Source organism: Lycium ferocissimum, chromosome 2 (assembly GCF_029784015.1).
Source record: "Lycium ferocissimum isolate CSIRO_LF1 chromosome 2, AGI_CSIRO_Lferr_CH_V1, whole genome shotgun sequence".
NCBI lineage: Eukaryota > Viridiplantae > Streptophyta > Magnoliopsida > Solanales > Solanaceae > Lycium > Lycium ferocissimum.
In genome coordinates this window covers 63,182,915-63,202,368 of record NC_081343.1, presented here as the reverse complement: position 1 = coordinate 63,202,368, position 19,454 = coordinate 63,182,915, and the positions used below count along the sequence as shown (strand labels likewise).

Sequence of the window (19,454 nt, the reverse complement as noted above, 5' to 3'; positions counted from 1 at the left end):
AAATAAAAGTAAAAATAAGAGTATTAGGACATGTTAGTATGTTACTGCCTTAAATTAAATGCAAAAAAGTAAAACAAAACATAATCTCCTTGAGACAAGGAATTCTGCCCATCTCCCAATGCCAGCTTTGATTTTCACATTCACCATTTCGTCTTGTCTGTGACAAAACACATAAACATGTGGATGACTATCTTCATCGGGTTTGACAAACATAATTAAACAAATTGCTTAATTTATTAGTAATATCCTTTTTAATGACTAACCAAAATAAAATAATACTATCGGCAATCTCTTAGTTCTCACACATTAATTTCTCGATCGAGAAGTGTCGACATTTCTAACTTACCTTAAGAATAATTTAACACTCCATCCGGTCTATTTTATTTGTCATATTTGATTTTTTGCACGCCTCATAAGAAAATATTAACCAAAAGATAATTTGACTAAATTATCCTTATTTATTCTTTGATCTCAATTTAATAATACTTGTTTTGAGCACATTAATCTATCTCTACATTTATTGAGTAGAGGTGAAGGTGGAAACTAATAATTAATTGTATATTTATTTTTTTAAATGACAATTATTTTGGACATCTATTTTTAATAAAGACGACAAGTGAAATCGACGGGAAGGATTATTACCACAATCTCTTGTGTTCATGGGTTTTACACATTCCTTTGTTCACTTTTATTAGTCTCTTATACTAAAGAGAACCCATTTTCAAATGAAGAAGATGTATCAGAAAAAGGAAAAGTATTCCGCATAGTAATAGGAAAAAAATGATCTTCGCATGTTCATTTCGTCTTGCGCTAAATAATAAGGAATAAATTGTTCCCTAAGAGCTTGTCCAGTCCAAATCTTTCAATATTATCTTATTATCAAATAACTATATAAAGTAATAGTAATCAAATTTAGATTTAAATCATATACGGGTAATATAATAATGCTTAATAAATGATATCTTAAAAGGAGTGTTAAGTTAATACTCTCTCCATTCCATATTAAATAACCTTTTAGGCTTTTTATTTTATTTCAAAATAAGTGACGTTTTAGGATTTCAAGAATATTTTGGATAGATTCTTCCAAAATTGCCCTTGTTTAAATAATCAAGATTCACTAATTACATTTTTTTTTTCTAGGCATTTAATTATATAAGCACAATATTTATGTCAAATGAAATGGTGTTCACATTATATTATACGTAGTATCATGCTAGCACAACTCTTCTTCTACATCAAAACGAGTAGTAGTCACTCCATGAAAATAAATTTTGAAGAGTCAGGTTGTTCTCCACCAACATACTCACTCTCAGATTCAAAAGGAATGTTCAGATCAATTTGAAGTGAAGACCTTTGGTTATTTCTGTTGTAGCCACATTTACTCAGCAATTAGTTTTAGTTTCACGTGAAGAACTTCAAACCTTCTTTTATAGAATAATTTTGGTGGGAAATGTTAAAAAGTTGGCTCCAATGAATATACTAAAATGTGTTCCTAAAGGATGGGGTTACACCCCGACCATTCCGTTTCTTTCTATAATTTCCCAAAAGTAAAAAGATTTCAAGTTTTATATAAACACTGATGAGGTAAAAAAAAACTATAATAATCACGTTAATCAATGAATATACTAAAACGTCAAAGTAAAACATAAAAGTTCTTCTGTACTGTACATAATAATTAATTCGTCAAGATAAGTACCTTACTATACATAGTAGTTTTATGAGAGAGGTATTTAGAAGTAGAAGCAACACAGTGCCACCGTTAGTCAGTAAAACTGGAAGTTGTCTCCATACTAATTAAGGTAAAACGTACCTTTCCTGCAAGCAGGCCAATTATTGGAAAGGAATTCCATGCAACCACTTGATGACTTGAATATTCATCGTCAACTCGGTGCTGCATGCTATTAACAATAATACTACTTGACTGATCCAAATTGTACAGATGTTTATTCTCAGTGCAACCATAAATTTTTAACTCTAATCTTAAGATTGATGTAAAAGTCTATCGATACGTGTTGCATGCCCTCACGATAAGATGGTAAGCAGGGGCGGAACTACAATGTTATAGGGGGTTAAGGCGAACCCAGTAGCTTTTGCGTAGATCCTATATTTGTACTAGAAAAATTCAGTAAAAATAAATATATTTACTTGCGAACCCACAAGCATAAATAAATGGATGGTTTAGTGATAAAGTAGATTCTAGTGAAGCTCTCTTTTTGGGTGAGATGTGGTTTGAAACCCAATAGTGTCAAAGTTTTTTGTTTTTTTGCTATAAGTAAGATTCTTTTTTAATTCTCTTAAAATTCCGAACCCTCAAATCCTGGCTCCGCCTCTGAATTGGTAAGTTTTCATTTGTTTCGAAGTCAAAGTAAAAGAGGAATGATCAATATTTACATTATAGTTTAACTTTTATACACTGATGATATAAAATATTTTTTACTCTATCAAATCATCTAAGAGATAATTACAAGTAACTTGTAAAATGGCAAGTTACCTGATTACAATGGGTGATGACACAATTAAGTAAGTGTTCTCTCTCTTAACAACTAAAACTGTTAAATGAGATGATCATATACATCTGGTATCAGAGAGATAGAGATCTTGGATTTGAGCCTTACCGCGGTAATTACCCATTATTAAAAAGAATTTTTTACATGCTTAGCTCATGAAAATAATTAAATAAATGTTGTATAACGTGAAAATTAAAACTCTTATTAATATTCATCGACAATGTTTATAAGCTGAGAACATAAGTAAAAACAAATACACTGATCAGACCAAAAAATTCCAAGTGAATCAGGCACCATGTTAAGTATATCTCAATCAAACACAAAGAAATCCTGGAAGAATTTCCAAACCAATCTAGGCTGGAGAAAAGTATGTAATATCCATCACTAGCACTTAATTAGCTGGCTAGCTTACACACCTCTATGGAATGTAATATATTAATTAAAAATTTAGAGATCCACGTGCTCTAGCTTGGCTTCTCAAGTTTGAAGGAAAGTTGGTACGAAAGAACCCTTCAAGAAAACAAAGTCCATTTTCCAGAAATTGAGACTTATCAATTAACAATGTATTAATTTGGAATCTGAGACGTGGGTTTTGCGAAAGAAACGCCGAAGGTCTTGCTGATTTCTCCAATTTTTATTTTAACATTAATCACTTCTTTCATTCAATTCTAGTCACCTTCTGCCAGCTAATTAATTACTATCAATCTCAAACTATTTTAATCAATATATTGCCATCTATATATACTCTATATCTTAGTCTTACAATTATTCAAATAAGGACAATTGGACCTTTTTACTCGTACACAGAAAAAGCCAAAAAGACAAACAAATTTAGAGTTAGCTATAGCTAGCTAGCTTTCTTGTATCCTTTTCTTTGGTCTATACAATTCTCTTATAATATGTCTATGGCACTAGCCAAAGAACATGTTATGAGTGACACAAAAATGGGCTTGGTGGACACTTATGATCAATATTATGAAGGTGAATTTGGGATCAATGATCATTCTTCCCCAGAGTTATATGGGATGAATGAAGAACCTCCAAAGTCAATTTTTGAAGATGATGAAAATACAGGGAAAGAAAGTCCAAATGTAGCCAAGAATTTTGCTTTAAGCAGTTCTTCTTCACTCTCTACTAGCCCAAGCAGTTCCAATTCTAATGGCCATTCTGTTATTAACTTCAAAGGGGGTTATGGTAATTTTATGCATTCAGCAAATGGATCTTTGTTGAGTTTTGAGCAAAGTGAAAGATTTTGCCCAAATCCAAGAATGAGTGGCAATCAAGTGGAATGCTCAGTTTGGGAAGATAATAATTTGCACTACCAGAATTCTCTTACTCCTAAGGGAAGTAGCAACACTAGTCCTCGAGTGATTAATGAGAATTCCAAGAATATTCAACAATCCAACAGCTATGGTTCCAATAACAATGGAATACCATTTGGATGGTTAAATTCTGAAGCCAATGCAAGCACCACTACTCATGTCGAGGAATCACGTTTCAATAAGCGCCCCTCTACGGTAATTTCATATCTAACCTTATGTCGAAATGTATGATCATCTTATCTAATTCTTTTTCACAGTTCAAACACATGAAAATAATTTTATTTTTTTGGTTGACGGTGAGATTTAAATTTATTCAAGAGTTTTTGCATGTTCTCACCATATGTTTATGATGAAATTTTACTGCAAAGTCTCGTCGAGGATCCAAAATAGGTTCTCAGGATTCAGTAAAATAAGTTGTTCAAGACCGGACAAAATTAGAAGTACATTTTAATTAGAATTCACTCTGTCAACTCAAAACTCATTATCAAATTCTGGATCCATTATTGAATTAGTTATACCCGCTCTAATGTACGTACCTTGAAATCTCTAATTCACCATGATTATGATGCCATACGGTAACAACTATAGTAGAATTATATACAAAATGTTGACTTAAAGAGATGATTAATGCAGGAAGAGAGCATGCAAACAAATAAGAAGCAATGCGCTGCGGCTTCAAAGAAGGGGAAACCAAATAATTCTGTTGCTACAAAGGATCCACAGAGTATTGCAGCCAAGGTTTGCCTAGCTCCTTTTTGTAGTAATTTGTGAAATGCTTGCATTTACTGAAATTGCGTGTTTATTAAGAACAAAAGGTATGTTTGTTTGCAGAATCGCAGAGAACGGATCAGTGAGCGGCTTAAGATACTACAAGAACTTGTTCCCAATGGTTCCAAGGTACATGGTTAAATCCTTTACTTCTTTATTACTCCTACAATTTTGTATGTTAATATTAAGGAAAATTCTTAATCCTTGGTTCATGTCTATTAATGCAGGTTGATTTGGTCACCATGTTAGAGAAAGCAATCAGTTACGTCAAGTTTCTTCAATTGCAAGTGAAGGTGAATATTTATAAACCTTGTTAGCATTTTTGTGCTTCTGTTTGATTTTTATTCTCTTGAGTTAAGCTCCAATCTTAGCTTCTACTACCACTACTTTTATTACGATCTAACTTAGTGTAATGAAATTTTATACTATCAATGTAATTTAACTTGTTTTGGAAAATTACTTATTTTATTTTTAAGATTACTTATTTCACCAGATAAGAATATTTACTTATGATTACCTTTCAATTTATTTTATAGTGTAAAAGAATTTTACATGAGTCAATGTACAAAAGTTAAACTCTTGTGAGTATGATTACAGGTGTTGGCAACAGATGAATTTTGGCCGACACAGGGTGGAAAAGCTCCAGATATTTCTCAAGTAAAAGAGGCCATTGATGCCATCCTTGCCACTCAACGAGACAGAAACTCAACCTCCAAGTGATTATATAGTACCTGGCTAGATTAATCTGTTGTAGAAAATGAAGGAATTAAAAGGGTTTCACAAATAATTGAAGTAGCGCAGCAATGGCTTCAAAGGAAATAGAGTTCCCTTTGGAGGACTAATATGGTGGTGAAAATTTAGCCTTAATTTGTGCATTCCGAGCCATACTACTACTTATCAGAGTTTTTTCTTTGATTAACCATGTATTAGAAGTCATCTAAAAGCTAAAAAAAGAAGAAATTTTCTTTGTTTTAGTTCGTCTTTTTTGTCATGCACTCATGCTTTATCATCAGTTTGTAATATAGGGATTTTTTATTTTTTGTAATATAGTGATGGAATTTAGGTTATGGAAGATGCTGGCTATTATCGTTAGAGTGTTTTTTCCCCTCCAATTACGTCTTTCAAAATTCAATTTTTAGCTTTCTCATATTTGGAGTGAAGAAATTCCTAGGAGTAATTAGGAAATATGAGAATACAAGGTGATAATTGACTAATTGGAACAAAACCAAGATTTATACAAATCCAAGACAACGAAGAATCTTACTCTCAAGTCTCAACCAAAGTACGACGGGTCATTTGCACGATTGTCCTTCAAAGGCACTCGTCTTTAATTTTTGCCTCTCAAATTGGTGGTCTACACTCTTGACCCTTGCTAAAAATTCCTTGATTTCGGGTTCGAACTCTCGCTCAGTCAAAAAAAAAATTTAAAAAATTGCAAGGTAGAATTTGAATTCGCAAACAAAATTTTGCCTTCAGGCAATTTTTTTTTTTTTTTAAACTTAGTTAAAATTTTACAAACCTCTATCTTAAGGCCTAACTTTGCCCGAATAGGCCTAATTTTGGGCAAAAGTTAGAACTTAAGGCAGAGATTTTCCTTAAGGCATAATTTTGAGTAAAAGTTTGCCTTAAGGCTAACTTTTACCCGAATAGGCCTAACTTTGTTACAAACTTCTGCCTTGCGAAATTTCATTTTTTTCTTTTGGGGTTTGAACCACGAGCCTAGGTATTAGGCGAAGGGCAAAAATTAAAGACCACCAATTTGAGGGACAAAAATTAAAGACAGTGCTTTGAAGAGGAGTGGGCAACTTAAATGACCCATGTTTGGGGCATTGGAACAAAAGTAACCACCAAAAACAAAAAGTAACAATAGTACTTTTGCGCACAAATTTTGTGCGATAGGATTTAAGCGTGGTCACCATTAAGTCTATAAAATTCAAAATTTGTCTTGTAATAATTTAGTTTTATTTTTCCCACACTTTGTATAATTTCAAAGTTTTGAAATTCACGTTTTTTTCATGCTTTGACCAAAGATTAGTCATGTCTTAAATCTTCGAAATATCAATATTTTATATAAAACTTGATATCTTTTTCTGCGAACAATAATGTAGGCTCAATACATCAAGTATACCGAAACGTTTGAATCGTCATTTTAGGGGTTGTAAGGTGCCCGGAAGTAAGTTTTGTTTGGAAACTTGTTATCGTTAGGTTTAAGTATTTTATTTTATAAGGTTTTGATTCAAGCGTTTTATTATTTAGTCAAGGTATTACTTTATTTCGAATATGTCGAGATTATTTTCATCATTAATTTAGGAAGTCGCACGAGTTATTAATAAACGATAATAAAGACTAAGATAACTAATTATCATTAAGAAAATAATACCATAAAAATATAATATTAACATAATTCGTTAATATAAAATATATAATATTATGTTTACATAGAATATATAATATTAATAATATTAGCATAAAAAGACTAACAAATAATTTTAGTTTTAGTTATTAGAAAAATATAATATATAAACGTGAATTTGTGCGCAATATAAAATAGTAAGTTTTGGATCAAACATTCAATCTTTTTCTATTTGCTTTAAGAAAGAATGATGTTTCCTCTTATATTTCACATGTTACATACTTCACCCCAACTAACTTTTTTCTTTTCCATACGTTGGCATTTTGTTGATTGCGCATTAAAATGCATTAATTAACACATTATCTTATGTTAATATTATATTTTTAACCTAATGCATTTTATGTTAATTAATACATTATCTTATGTGTATTTTATGTTAATATTATATTTTTTTTATATTATTTTCTTAAAGATAATTAGTTATCTTAGTCTTTATTATCGTTTATGAATAACTCATGCAACGTCCTAAATTAATTATGAAAAAAATCTCGCCATATTCGAAATAAAGTAATGCCTTGACTAAATAATAAAACGCTTAAATCAAAACCTTATAAAATAAAACACTTAAACCTAATGATAACAAGTTTCCAAACAAAACTTCCTTTCGGGCACTTTACAACCACCCCTAAAACGACGATCCAAATGTTTAGGTATACTTGATGTATTAAGCCTACATTATTATTTGCACAAAAAGATATCAGGTTCTATATAAAATATTGATATTCCGGAGTTTTAACACATGACTAATCTTTGATCAAAATATGAAAAAAATGTGAATTTCAAAACTTTAAAATTATACAAAGTGTGGGAAAATAAAACTGACCTCTAGTGCGCATAAAATTTGTGCCCAAAAGGTACTTATTACTTTTTATTTTTGGTGGTTACTTTTATTCCAATGCCTCCCAAACATGGGTCATTTAAGTTGCCACTCTTTGAAGAGCAAACCGCACAAAAAAGTCCGATCAAAGTTAAGCTAAGTTCCTCCTTTTCTTTTTGGCCCTTGACAAAAGGGTAATTTAAATAAATGCATGTCAATAAAGAAGCTAAGTGCCTGCTAAGAAGCAATATAATTTTTAGAAGGTTAAGTGGTACCTATGTATTCAATTTAACAAACTTGGTAAATTACTGAGGTTCTATTCAATAGATAAAACTTTTGGACACAATGAATAACCGATCCAATATTTTAATTTACACTTTTCCGAGCCTTTCTTTAACTTGTTTTTATCCATATTTATTTATTTATGTCGTTTGATTTACAATCAAGGTAGTAGAATTTCGAAGATTTAGACATAATAATATGAAATTATTGAAAAAGTGACTCATAAACTGCGGCAAACAAGCCATAAAAAATTCAAAACACCTATATCAATATGATTGAGAACCAGAGGCGGATCCAGGATTTGAAGTTTTGCAGGGTTATCGACTAACTTGATGTCTGTTGTTCTTTGGGTTCTCACCAATTTCTTATATATTTGAAGGGTTTCACATTATAAATACGAGGTTCAGATAAAAATTGTGGGTTCCGGCGAACCCACGCCCAATGGTGTGGATCCACCCCTGTTGAGAACAACTAGTAGCACTATACTATTAGCACTATACTATTATACTGTTGATGATTAAATATGGTAATAGTTACTTATTTACTAATAATACCTTAACAAAAGACCTTTATATTCAGAAACTTCATCAATTTTCAATGTGACGGCGAGATAGTTGCTAGCAACTGTGAGAAAGCATGAATGAACTAATTAATAATAGTCTATGCGATCAAAATTTTGTTCAAGATCTAAAAGTTATTTCACATGATGATTGACGGGAATATATCAAATAGGTTTTAATCTAACCAATCGATCCTATAATATGAGTGCATAAGAGAGTAATGAATTTATTGAATAAAATTCAAAATGTTTCGTCAATTTTCACATCTCCAGAATTTAGGTCAATTGGTCGTTCCAAATGTGTGTCGTGGAATAATCAAGGATTTTGAGAACTATATAGTCATTAAAATTCACCTTTCTGGCTTCGCGTGCATGCAATATTAACATTAACTTATGGTAGTAAGATATGTACCATTAATTTACTATATTACTAATTATTGCATGCTTATTTTAAATATCATACCATCCAAAAAAACAAAAACAAGAGAAAGATCCAAATTAAGCACAATATATTTAAACTCTACAATGAATAAACTGGTATGAGCAAACAAGAACCAATGAAAAAAATATAAAGGAAAAAAAAAAAAAAACTGCATGATCCATCCCGATACGAAGCTCTCTTATGTGATTATGCGAGTAAAAGTGAGACAAGAAATGGCATGTGTGGCTTTAAATAAGGTTCACATGGTTGATCACATGTCAATCCCACAAAAAGTGGTAAATACATTCCCAACGATACATCGAACTCAAGATTAAATGAAGCAAAATAACCTTAAGACTTCTTTTATGCAATTGATTTACTTGTCTTAAATCAAGATTCTCCAAAAGAAATGGATCGATCAGCTCATGCCTGTAATATTGAAATTTTACGAACATGCATAAAGCATCAAAATGATCTAGCATGGAATACGCCTGTCTAGTGGATTTCTAAACAGAGTTCCTTGAATTGGTGCTATTCCCTCAGAAATTCCATGTACGAATTTCAACCCTATTAATTTGGACAACACGTTCTTTTCAGCACTCCTAATATATGCTCCTTTTTTATACACATGCTTAAACTAATCCGCCAATCTTTTTTAAAAAAAAATCATGTCTACCTTTGTATAATTGTTTCTTTTTAGAAACAGAGAAGCCAAGAAATCACATTAATGTTCAAAGAAGGTTTTGTTATTTCAAGTTAACACATGCATTAGAAAATATAGCAGTCGCTATTTTCGGCTGAAAATAAAAAGAAGAGATCAAGGAGAGGGAACTAGACGAGCACTTTGTTGAAGTATAAAGTAGTTAGAGGGGCCAGTTTGTATACACTGAAAGTTAGAGGTGTAATGATATGTATTGATTAGTTTTATCAGATATTAGTTAGTCGGTTAGTTGCTTTAAGTATCTTGTACACAGTAGCTGTTTTAGCTAATTGATTCAATACACAGATAATTTCAATTTCGGACTAACTGAGTTCTCTCCCCAAAATCTTGATCACTACCAAACTTCCATGAAGTAGAACGATGAACTTGGTAACATGAGCATAATGCACATTAATGGAGAAGAAATTTTGTTTTTGATACCCTATCCCCTTTTGTATTGAACTATTTTGCACTAGACTTAAAAGAGACAAATTAATTTCAATAAAGGTGTCGTCCCTGGGTGTAATTTTATATTTTGTAGCAAAAAGAAAAAAAAAATGATATCCTTAATACTTATCCTCTAATCCTTCCATACTACTTACTGATAATAGGTACTCTGTGAGGGATAATTTGGAATTAAGAGTAGCTGTTAAGCATGTTAAAGCACATGAGTGAGATTGTACTTTGGTTGTCCCTCATCATTAGAGAATGCCAGATCACGATTCTTTTTAATTTTGATATTCTGTGTAGTATTCTTCTTGGTTAATACAATTATTGTATAGCAGGACTTCATCGGAGTAATTTATTAGCATCTACACGTGCAAGATCAATTTAAATGTAGAGTACTAAATATGTAAGTACGTTGTCATTATTGAAGAAATTAATAGAGGATGATATTTATATATATATATATATATATATATATATATATATATATATATATATATATATAGGGGAGAGAAAGGAAGCAAGTATAGAGTATTTAATTGCATTATTATCGTCATTTTAGGGATCTTTTAATGCATTCCCAAGTTGGGAACAGATTGGTATGGGCAACTAATTAACCGACTTAAAAAGCTGGATTTCAAACTCATTTGCTGATCTGCACAGTTTCAGTATTAATACTTCGTGCAGATAGTAGAATGTAATGTAGGTTAGTTTAGAGCTTTTGTTCATTGGAAGTACTTTCTCAAATGGCTCTTAAATAGCAAACATAAATTTTAAGGTTATTGATTTATGATCTTACATCCATTGATAACTTAAATAAATTTTTATACTATATATATCGGTGCAATTATTTAACTTACTAAAAATGTTACTCGTACTTAATTGTTCTATTTTGTTAATTATTAATATTACTAATTTGGTAATGTAAAAAAATTACAATATCCGTATATACGGAGGACAAGAGAAAGAGTTGAAGAGCTAAAGGCAAAGAAGGTTGCATGATCTTTATTACATATCCCGTAATTGGAGGAACTTGGAATAAACTCATGTCCACATAGTCAACAACAGAGTTGAGTTTTCATGTGGCATTCATATTATTGTAGAAATTACATATATACACTATGTATAGCAGCATGTGTGTGTCGATTTTATATATGGAGCAAGTGAAGTTGGAAAAGGCGTACTTCACCTGTTAGCAAAGTTGTCTTCCAAGTGAGTCATGATGGGCGGCATGCATTTGGTTGACATCCACTTATATCTAACATGTTACTTTACATATCACTAGCTGTTGAATGAATCTCTTAATAATATTCTATTCAAGTATTCGTACACTTGACCACCCTTTATTCTACTAATAACTAAATACTAGTATATCTCTCAATAAGTGATCCTTTTTTTTTTTTTTTTTTTAATATGATCAACAATCCGTCGGAAATCGATTCTTTGTGCCAACCGCAGTCTTCTGATACTCGAGAATGATGGGCTTGTCCCTCTATCTTTGGCGCAGGGCTTGAACCTATGACCTAAAATGCAAGTTCCTCAACCTTTGTCAATTGAGTCAACTCTTGAGGATTTTTTTTTCTCTCAACCGCATCATATTCATATCTCAGTTTTTTTGTATATGCCGTATTCGTTTTGTACCTTAATTTTAAATGCTACAAGGTAATTTCTTTTGTTCAAAAAATAATTAACATAGAAAACTAAAAGACCTAAAAAAGAAACAAGATTCCGGTGCTTGTACCCATTATGCGGTGCTTTACTTGCCAAAAGCTCAACCGAATAGGGGTGATAAGTTCCAATTGAAAAGGAAAAAGAGAATGTTTTGCCTTTAGAGGGGTGATAAGTTCCAATTGAAAAGGAAAAAGAGAATGTTTTGCCTTTAGTGAGTCCTACTTGGTGCGAATATGAATTAATCAGTCAAATAAATTTCGATTAGCAGACAATCAGACAAAAAAAAAAAATGAGAAGGAGAGAAATGTATTGTTTTTTGTTTCAAACAAAATTGTTTCCTATTTTTCATTTCTCCTTCAAACCAGATGGGCCTCACAGCAATTGGGCCTATTGATGCAGACTTGGCTCATTCAGGAATCTTAGCTTGCGGGGAGAATCAGAGTCCGTGGTCACACACGAGTTGCTATGGTTTTTTTGCGCGGATTGTCCTTCTTTTGGGGTGGTCTTTAAATTTTGTACCTCAAATTGATGGTCTTTAAGTTTTGCTATTCGCTTGAAAATGTGGCTGAAAATACTGAAGTTCTGGGTTCGAACCCCCGCTCAGGCATAAAAATAAAAATAATTTCGCAAGGTAAAGCTTTGAGAAAAGTTTGCGTTATAAGGCAACCTATGCTGGATCCGACATAACTTTAGTTATGCCTTAAGACAACCTATGTTTTCTCCGGCGGAGGTTGCCTTAAGGCAGAACTAAAAGTCTGTCTTATAAGGCAACCTCTATCGGATGCGCAGAACTTTAGTTATGCCTTAAGTTAACCTATGCCGCATAAGGCATACTTTTCCAAAAGCCTTGCCTTGCGATTTTTTTTTAATTTTTATGCTTGAGCCGGGGTTTGAACCCAGAACCTCACGTTATTCTAGGCGAAGGGCAAGAATTAAAGACCAGCAATTTGAGGGGGGGGGGGGGGGGGGAATTAAAGACCACCACGAATAAGGGGCATTCCTGTGGGTTTTTTTTTTTTTTTGCCGGGTTGGCCCTTCATTTGGGGTGGTCCCTCAAATTGGGAGTCTTTAATTTTTGTCCCTCGCCTAATACCCCGAGGTTCTAAGTTCGAACCCCAGCTTAGTAAAAAAAAAAAAAAAAAGGAGTTTTACAAGGCAGAGGTTTGGATTCGCAAGGCAGAATTTTGCCTTTAAAAACTCTGCCTGAAGCATGGAAACTGCCTTGGGATCCAAATCTGCCTTGCGAATTATTTTTTAAATTTTTGACTGAACAGGAATTCAAACCCGAAACTAAGGAATTTTTAGCAAAGAATAAAAATTAAAGACCACCAATTTGAGGGCCAAAAATTAAAGACCACCCCCAGCAAAAGCCAATCCTACAAATTTTGACATTGCAATTTGTAGGATCTTTCTTTTTTGAATTTCGTGTCGATTCAAGAATCGTCATATGGTAATAACAATATAACAGTATAGTAGTAATTATTTTACATAAAATTCTGGGGTGGGAGGTATTAGCACCACAGAGGCCTATACAACTTAAAATTTTATTTTGCTAGAAGACAAGGAAGCAATGAACATGCAAGTTGGAAGAAGAGAGACGAATATCAGAGAGCTACTATTACTTTTTCATATTTGATTGATACTACTAGCAGTCTTACAACATGCAGCAGGGCAATTGGTCTCCATAATGGAAAGTCTAGTCTTAATCTGATGATAACGACCATGCATTAATCAACGCTTCGATTTAATTGCTTAATAAATATCCTGCCAATTATAAGCATCTAAATCAAGATTAGGATCCCACATTTGAAAAATGAACTATCAAGCATATGAATGATATTGATTTTTATCCACCTATCATTAAGTGATACTGTAGGAACATTTCTATTTACACTTTTTATAGAGAAAAGCAAAAAGATCGAATATATTCCATTTCTTGAGAATATTCGAAATTTCCGGATTTGTGCAAAGTCGATATTACATATTTATTATACGATTCAGGAACATATATAACTCTAGAATACAACATTGGAACAGGAAAATGACCAAATCTTAATTTAATTGGTGATGTATTTTCACCATATTTAGAGTTATTAATTTTTAAGGCTACGACTAACAAATTTGGGAAAGTTTACGTACTTGTAGGGATTTTTACATGAGATCACACAATTTAACTTCAGCAGTTACAAATTGAAATGAGAATGCACAGTATTTACTATGGTTAAGTATAAATACCAAAGAATTATATTATTCTAGTTACAACCAAATCATATCAACTAATTAAAGTCCTATAAATCCTTTTTCTATTTTAACGATAAATCGACTAAGCTGCAAAGATATAAAATATATCTTGTTTAAATTAGGATTATTTAATCCACATAATATTAACATTTTCTTGTATTATCTTATTACCTTACCAAAGGATAGATTCTGCATTTCTACATTTGTCGTTGAAGGCAATTGCTTAACTAGAATAAAACTCATAACAAAAAGGCGTGCCTAAATTATAGTACAACTTTATCTTTCCGTCCAAAATATAAATTGTAATTAACAAGACTTAAAAATTAATTAAGAAAATAAAGAACGTGAAAAAACATCATATATATATATGTAGATTGTAAAAGCTTTGGGGAGTATGATCATGCTTTACACGCTTTTATATCAAGAGGAAATTAGTTGGGAGGAAGGTAGAAACTTAGCTTAATAAATAATCACTTGAAACCCAAGAAATGAATATAATATCATACACTTTTTTCTTTCATTCTTTTTTTTTTTTTCCTCTTTTTCATGGGGGTGCATAATTTTTAGGTTTAGATGCCTTATACAAAACGTGTAGTCTACGAAACATGGCAAATTAGGATTACAAACCCTTTCAGCTTATCTACTTCCCACCAATAATGCAATGAGTTCAATTACTTGAATCGCATGTTTCTTTTTATTATAACTTGAATCGCATTAATCAGCTAATAATCATGTCAAAGGGCCTACTTATTAATGTAGTGCTACTAATTCCCACCAATAATAATGTGAGTTCAATCACTTGAATCGCATTGAATGGTTGATAAAAAATAGTCAAATTAAAGGCCCTACTCAATATACTTAATCCTACTAAAGTTCAGACTACATCATGACCATTGGGCCATGCAAATATGGTTTAGTTATGGTTCTACACGCCGTTAATTAGAAGTAAATTAATTACAAGAACAATTATGCGCGCGTTATTTTTTTAAGCTTAATTTCTTCTTTTGCCCGGCAATGTACGTAGCAAAAATACATTGTGTCTGCTCTCCGTCAAGATTTTAAGTGAGTAAATTTGTTTAGTCTCAATTTATATGTAAATCCAGATAAGTACACTCAGTATGCTACATGATTTAGCTAAATGGACATTGAATTGTTATATTTCTAAAAATTGCAAAAAATGTAATAATTAAATTACTGTGTTGGGGGGCGCATCAAACCTGTTAAACTTAAATGAATTTCAATTTTTTAAAAGTGAGATTTGTATTAAGTATTGTTATTTGAGAGATAGGGTCGGATATATTGGGAAGAATTTAAGTAAACGTGGGTCATACAAATAGGTAATGAAGAAAAAAATATTTTTAGTCAATATGATTGTTATGTAAAAGTTATAGGATGATAATTGAAAAGTACTCATAACTTTAATAGACCAAATAAACTATTAATGCATAGGAGAAAATGGATTGGCTAACAGGGACTCTAAAAATGTTGAATGGATAGGCAAAGAAAAGTTGTACAAGGAGGCTAGGAGCCTAGTGTAGTCAAACGGCTGCCAATAACGTTTTAAACAACGTAACGTACCCCAACTAGATAAGAACTATTCGCCGTTGGGTTCTTTCTTTCCTTTATTTTTGTTATACAAGTCATTGGGATCTCTAATATTTTGTAGTCCGTTGCAAATATAATTTTACTTATATAGAGAAAAATCGTTAAAAATAATATAAGAGAAATTATAGTGGACATAAAAGATGTTTTCGTTCCGATAAAAACACGATGCACAAAATTATTAATACGTTACACCGACTAAAACAATTTGCCACAATGTAACGGGCATCTTAATTCTGACGGCCCGACCAACAGTCTATTATTTGCTATTATGGACCCCTACCTCTCTCAGCCCTCCGTCGGCAATTACCGCCTGCCAATAAAACCAAGTCGGCTTTAATTTTCTAACACCTTTTAAGTATGACATCCTCTTAAAAAGAGTTAGTAGTAATAAGGATGATTTTATATAGTAATTAGGAAATTTTTGATCTCAATGAACTTGCGATTAATCCTTTTTCATAGTCAAATATTAAAACAAAAAAGGTAAATTCTTTGTAAAAATAAGAAATGTTGAGAATATTCCAACTTAAAATTAATATTAAAATAATAAAAGGTAGATTCTCATAAAAATTAAAAATATTGAGAATATTCCGCCTTAAAATTTAAAAAATTAGCACAGTCACATATTCAAGTACCTCTAATGAATGATGTACTTGTATTATTCTTTTATTAATTTTTTTTATCTTCTATATATCCTCTGTAAAAAAATTCCTTGACATATATTTGTATACATTAAGAGTATGGACTATTCAACTTCGCAGCATAATCCATACGCCTTCAACAAATTGAAGAAATGGTCTTTGTGTATTAGTTAAAAGATAAGAGATTAAATCAATACTAAAAAAAAAAAAACAAATATATAAAGTAAAAAAAAAAATTGGATTAAAGCATTACTTTTGTAGGTATACGATGCTGAATTCCTCACTGAGCAAACATGTAACAATCATCTTGTCTACTATTCCTAATTAAAATTCTTCATAAATATCAAGCAATCTCACTCGTATTGTGCACAACAAACTTCTTAAAGCCATAAAATAGTGTCGAGTCTTCTTTTCAGAAATATAACCAATGTTTGTTCTGCATTGTAACACATTCCTTGAACTTTCTTTTAACTCTCAAGTCTTGAACTTTCTTTTAACTCTCAAGTCACTACTCTTTTGTCTGGATATAAACACGTTGAAAAATCAATTGGTAAATCTTGCACATGTAATTGAATCCAATGCATGTGACACCGTTACCGTATTATTCAAATATCTATTAAAGCATCAAATAAAAACTCTTTCTCTAGTGAAATATGAATATAGCGATCAACGCATACAGTCTAGATATAAACAGTTTAGATTGTACTGCGTGGTACAATCTTAAACCAAGTACAGGGTACTGCGTACAATTTACAGAGTTTTCATCTGTAGAGTTCAAATATAAATGACTTTTGAGTTGGTTTAAGAGGGAGGAAAAGATGAAATCCCCCAAAACTTTAAAAGAAATGATATATGATATATATGGTTAGATGGTATTGTATGTCTTTAGACATATGATTGAACTCTACAGATTACGTGGATAAGCATCATCCCACGTTATTCACATATCTTTCATAAACATGATTAATATCCAAGAAAAAAAATTTAAATATACTAAATACAAAATACAGAACAAATTAGTCATTGTATTAAGGAATCATACATAATGTGTCAATCACCACATTGCAAATTTGATTTTTTGTATGCAACTCGAGACTGGACGGTAATAACTAACATCTTTTCCCTTTTCAGTTTTCATATAAAATATTGTAGCAAATAGTAATAACAAATAAGTTAAACCTTTTCTTTTTCCTAATTCTACACATAATAATAAAAGTTTTGTGTTATTACTGAATAATAAGGTTCAGATCAAGCTTAAAATAAAAATGGGTCATCTAAAATAATACCTTCATAGGGATTTTATTGCGTCGAAAAAATAAACTTTTTTCAAGAGATTTTAAGATTATTAATCAAACATACTCATCGAAATAAAAAAGAGTCGCTAAAAATGATAGGATAATTCCTTGACAAAGCTTCTTCGGTATTGTCTTTATAAAAACCACCATTATCACTCTATTATCCGCACCTTGATCTAACCATGGCAATTGAAGTGATTAAATGCACAATAGTCACATTCTCTTTCATTTCTCACTGTAGGCTACCAGAAAAGTTACAGTTAATGACTTGCCATACACTTAACGACTTGCCATAAGAATGACTACTGGAATGACTATATAATGCATGAACTAAAAAGTAAACAACATTTTTCATGAAATAACGTGATAATAATAAAAATAACTTATGATCATAGATATAAGCCTAATAATACAATATTCAATCCATTTACAGCAAAAGCGTGTATCTTAGCTTTTAGAAAAAGGTTCTCTACTATACCTTACTCTCATCTCGCCATTAGTCAAATCTCCATTTTTACTCATCTATTTATTTATTTTTTGGTAAAATTCTCATGGTTCTGCAAAATCAAGAAATAATAAAAAAAAAAACATTTTCTTTTCCTTGATTAGTTCCTCTTCTCATTACTATATATATAAAAAATTGTATAGAAAAAGAAAATACTCGAATGACACCATACACACACCAGAGGATGTTTAAAGAAAACGCATAACCATATCCATGAATCGAAAGCCCGAATACTGTTAAAAATCAACACACAAACTAATACTTAGGTTAACTAAAGAGCAAGAAACTTTGTATTGAGATATAAGTAAATGCCAAGGGAAATGACAGCGTGATAGACCCAATGAAATCTTCAATATTGGAAGTAATAGACAATAAAATGGATAAATATGAAATTGAAGTGATGGACAATGGAAATTAATGAATATGAAAGTAACCATGTTTAATGACATTAAATGGAGAAGGAAAAAGGAACGTGTGAATAGGAACTAATGGAGATTAATTCATAACTACTCAGGAAAGAGAAAAGCAGAATTAAATGGAGAAGACACAATGGTTGAAAACCTGTGCACAACTATTCCCGAACAGACATATCAAAATATTTTTTTCACTAATTAATTCATTCAATTAAAATACAAAATAAATAGATTTTCTGGTCTAGGAGGGTGCCACGTCAGCGGGCCTATGTCCTGCTTATATATATATATATATATAGAGAGAGAGAGAGAGAGAGAGATTCTATTTTCACTCACATACCCCAAAACTTTCTTTTTGTGTGCAATTGGAACGAAGTATTATGAAGTTGATTATGGAAGGGAAAACCAGAAAAAAAAATATATTACTAACAAAGAATAATATGGCCATGTGAAAATATATTTGGAAAAGAGAGAGATATGCTATATGGCTATCTTGGAAGTGTAACTAGGATAACGAGCGCACTCTAGATGTTTCTTTTAAATTTCTGTGTGTTTTTGTCACAGTTGTTTTCTTCTTTCTGTTTTGTGTTTTATGACGACCTAACGAGGTACATCAAAGAGTTCATATGGCGCACGAGCAATTAGAAAAAGTGAAAATTATTTCCGTATGACTACTGCCTCTAAAATTGAAAAAGTGAAAATCATTATTATATGACTATTACGTCTATTTTGTCGGTTGCAGGCGTTGTGAAAATAGTTAGTTGGGACTAGCCTTTATATTTCATTGTAGTATATATACTTTATCTGTACGTTCTTCCTCCAATGATGCTTATTTAAGAGAAAAAGGAAA

At 31.5% G+C, this 19,454-nt stretch overlaps 1 protein-coding gene and 1 non-coding gene across 2 annotated transcripts; one reads left to right on the top strand and one right to left on the bottom strand.

Annotated features, from left to right (window-relative positions):
- Positions 1-3,286: 3,286 nt before the first annotated feature.
- Positions 3,287-5,476, top strand: LOC132048300 (transcription factor RHD6-like). The gene is made up of 5 exons (XM_059439207.1): positions 3,287-4,024; positions 4,463-4,567; positions 4,661-4,726; positions 4,825-4,890; positions 5,195-5,476. The coding sequence occupies exons 1-5, from the start codon at positions 3,407-3,409 to the stop codon at positions 5,315-5,317; spliced, it is 978 nt and encodes a 325-aa protein (XP_059295190.1). The 5' UTR covers positions 3,287-3,406; the 3' UTR covers positions 5,318-5,476.
- An 11,948-nt stretch (positions 5,477-17,424) lies between these two features.
- Positions 17,425-17,514, bottom strand: LOC132048497 (small nucleolar RNA U31b). The gene has a single exon (XR_009413024.1). It is a non-coding gene; the product is annotated as a small nucleolar RNA U31b (small nucleolar RNA).
- Between the last annotated feature and the right edge of the window lie 1,940 nt (positions 17,515-19,454).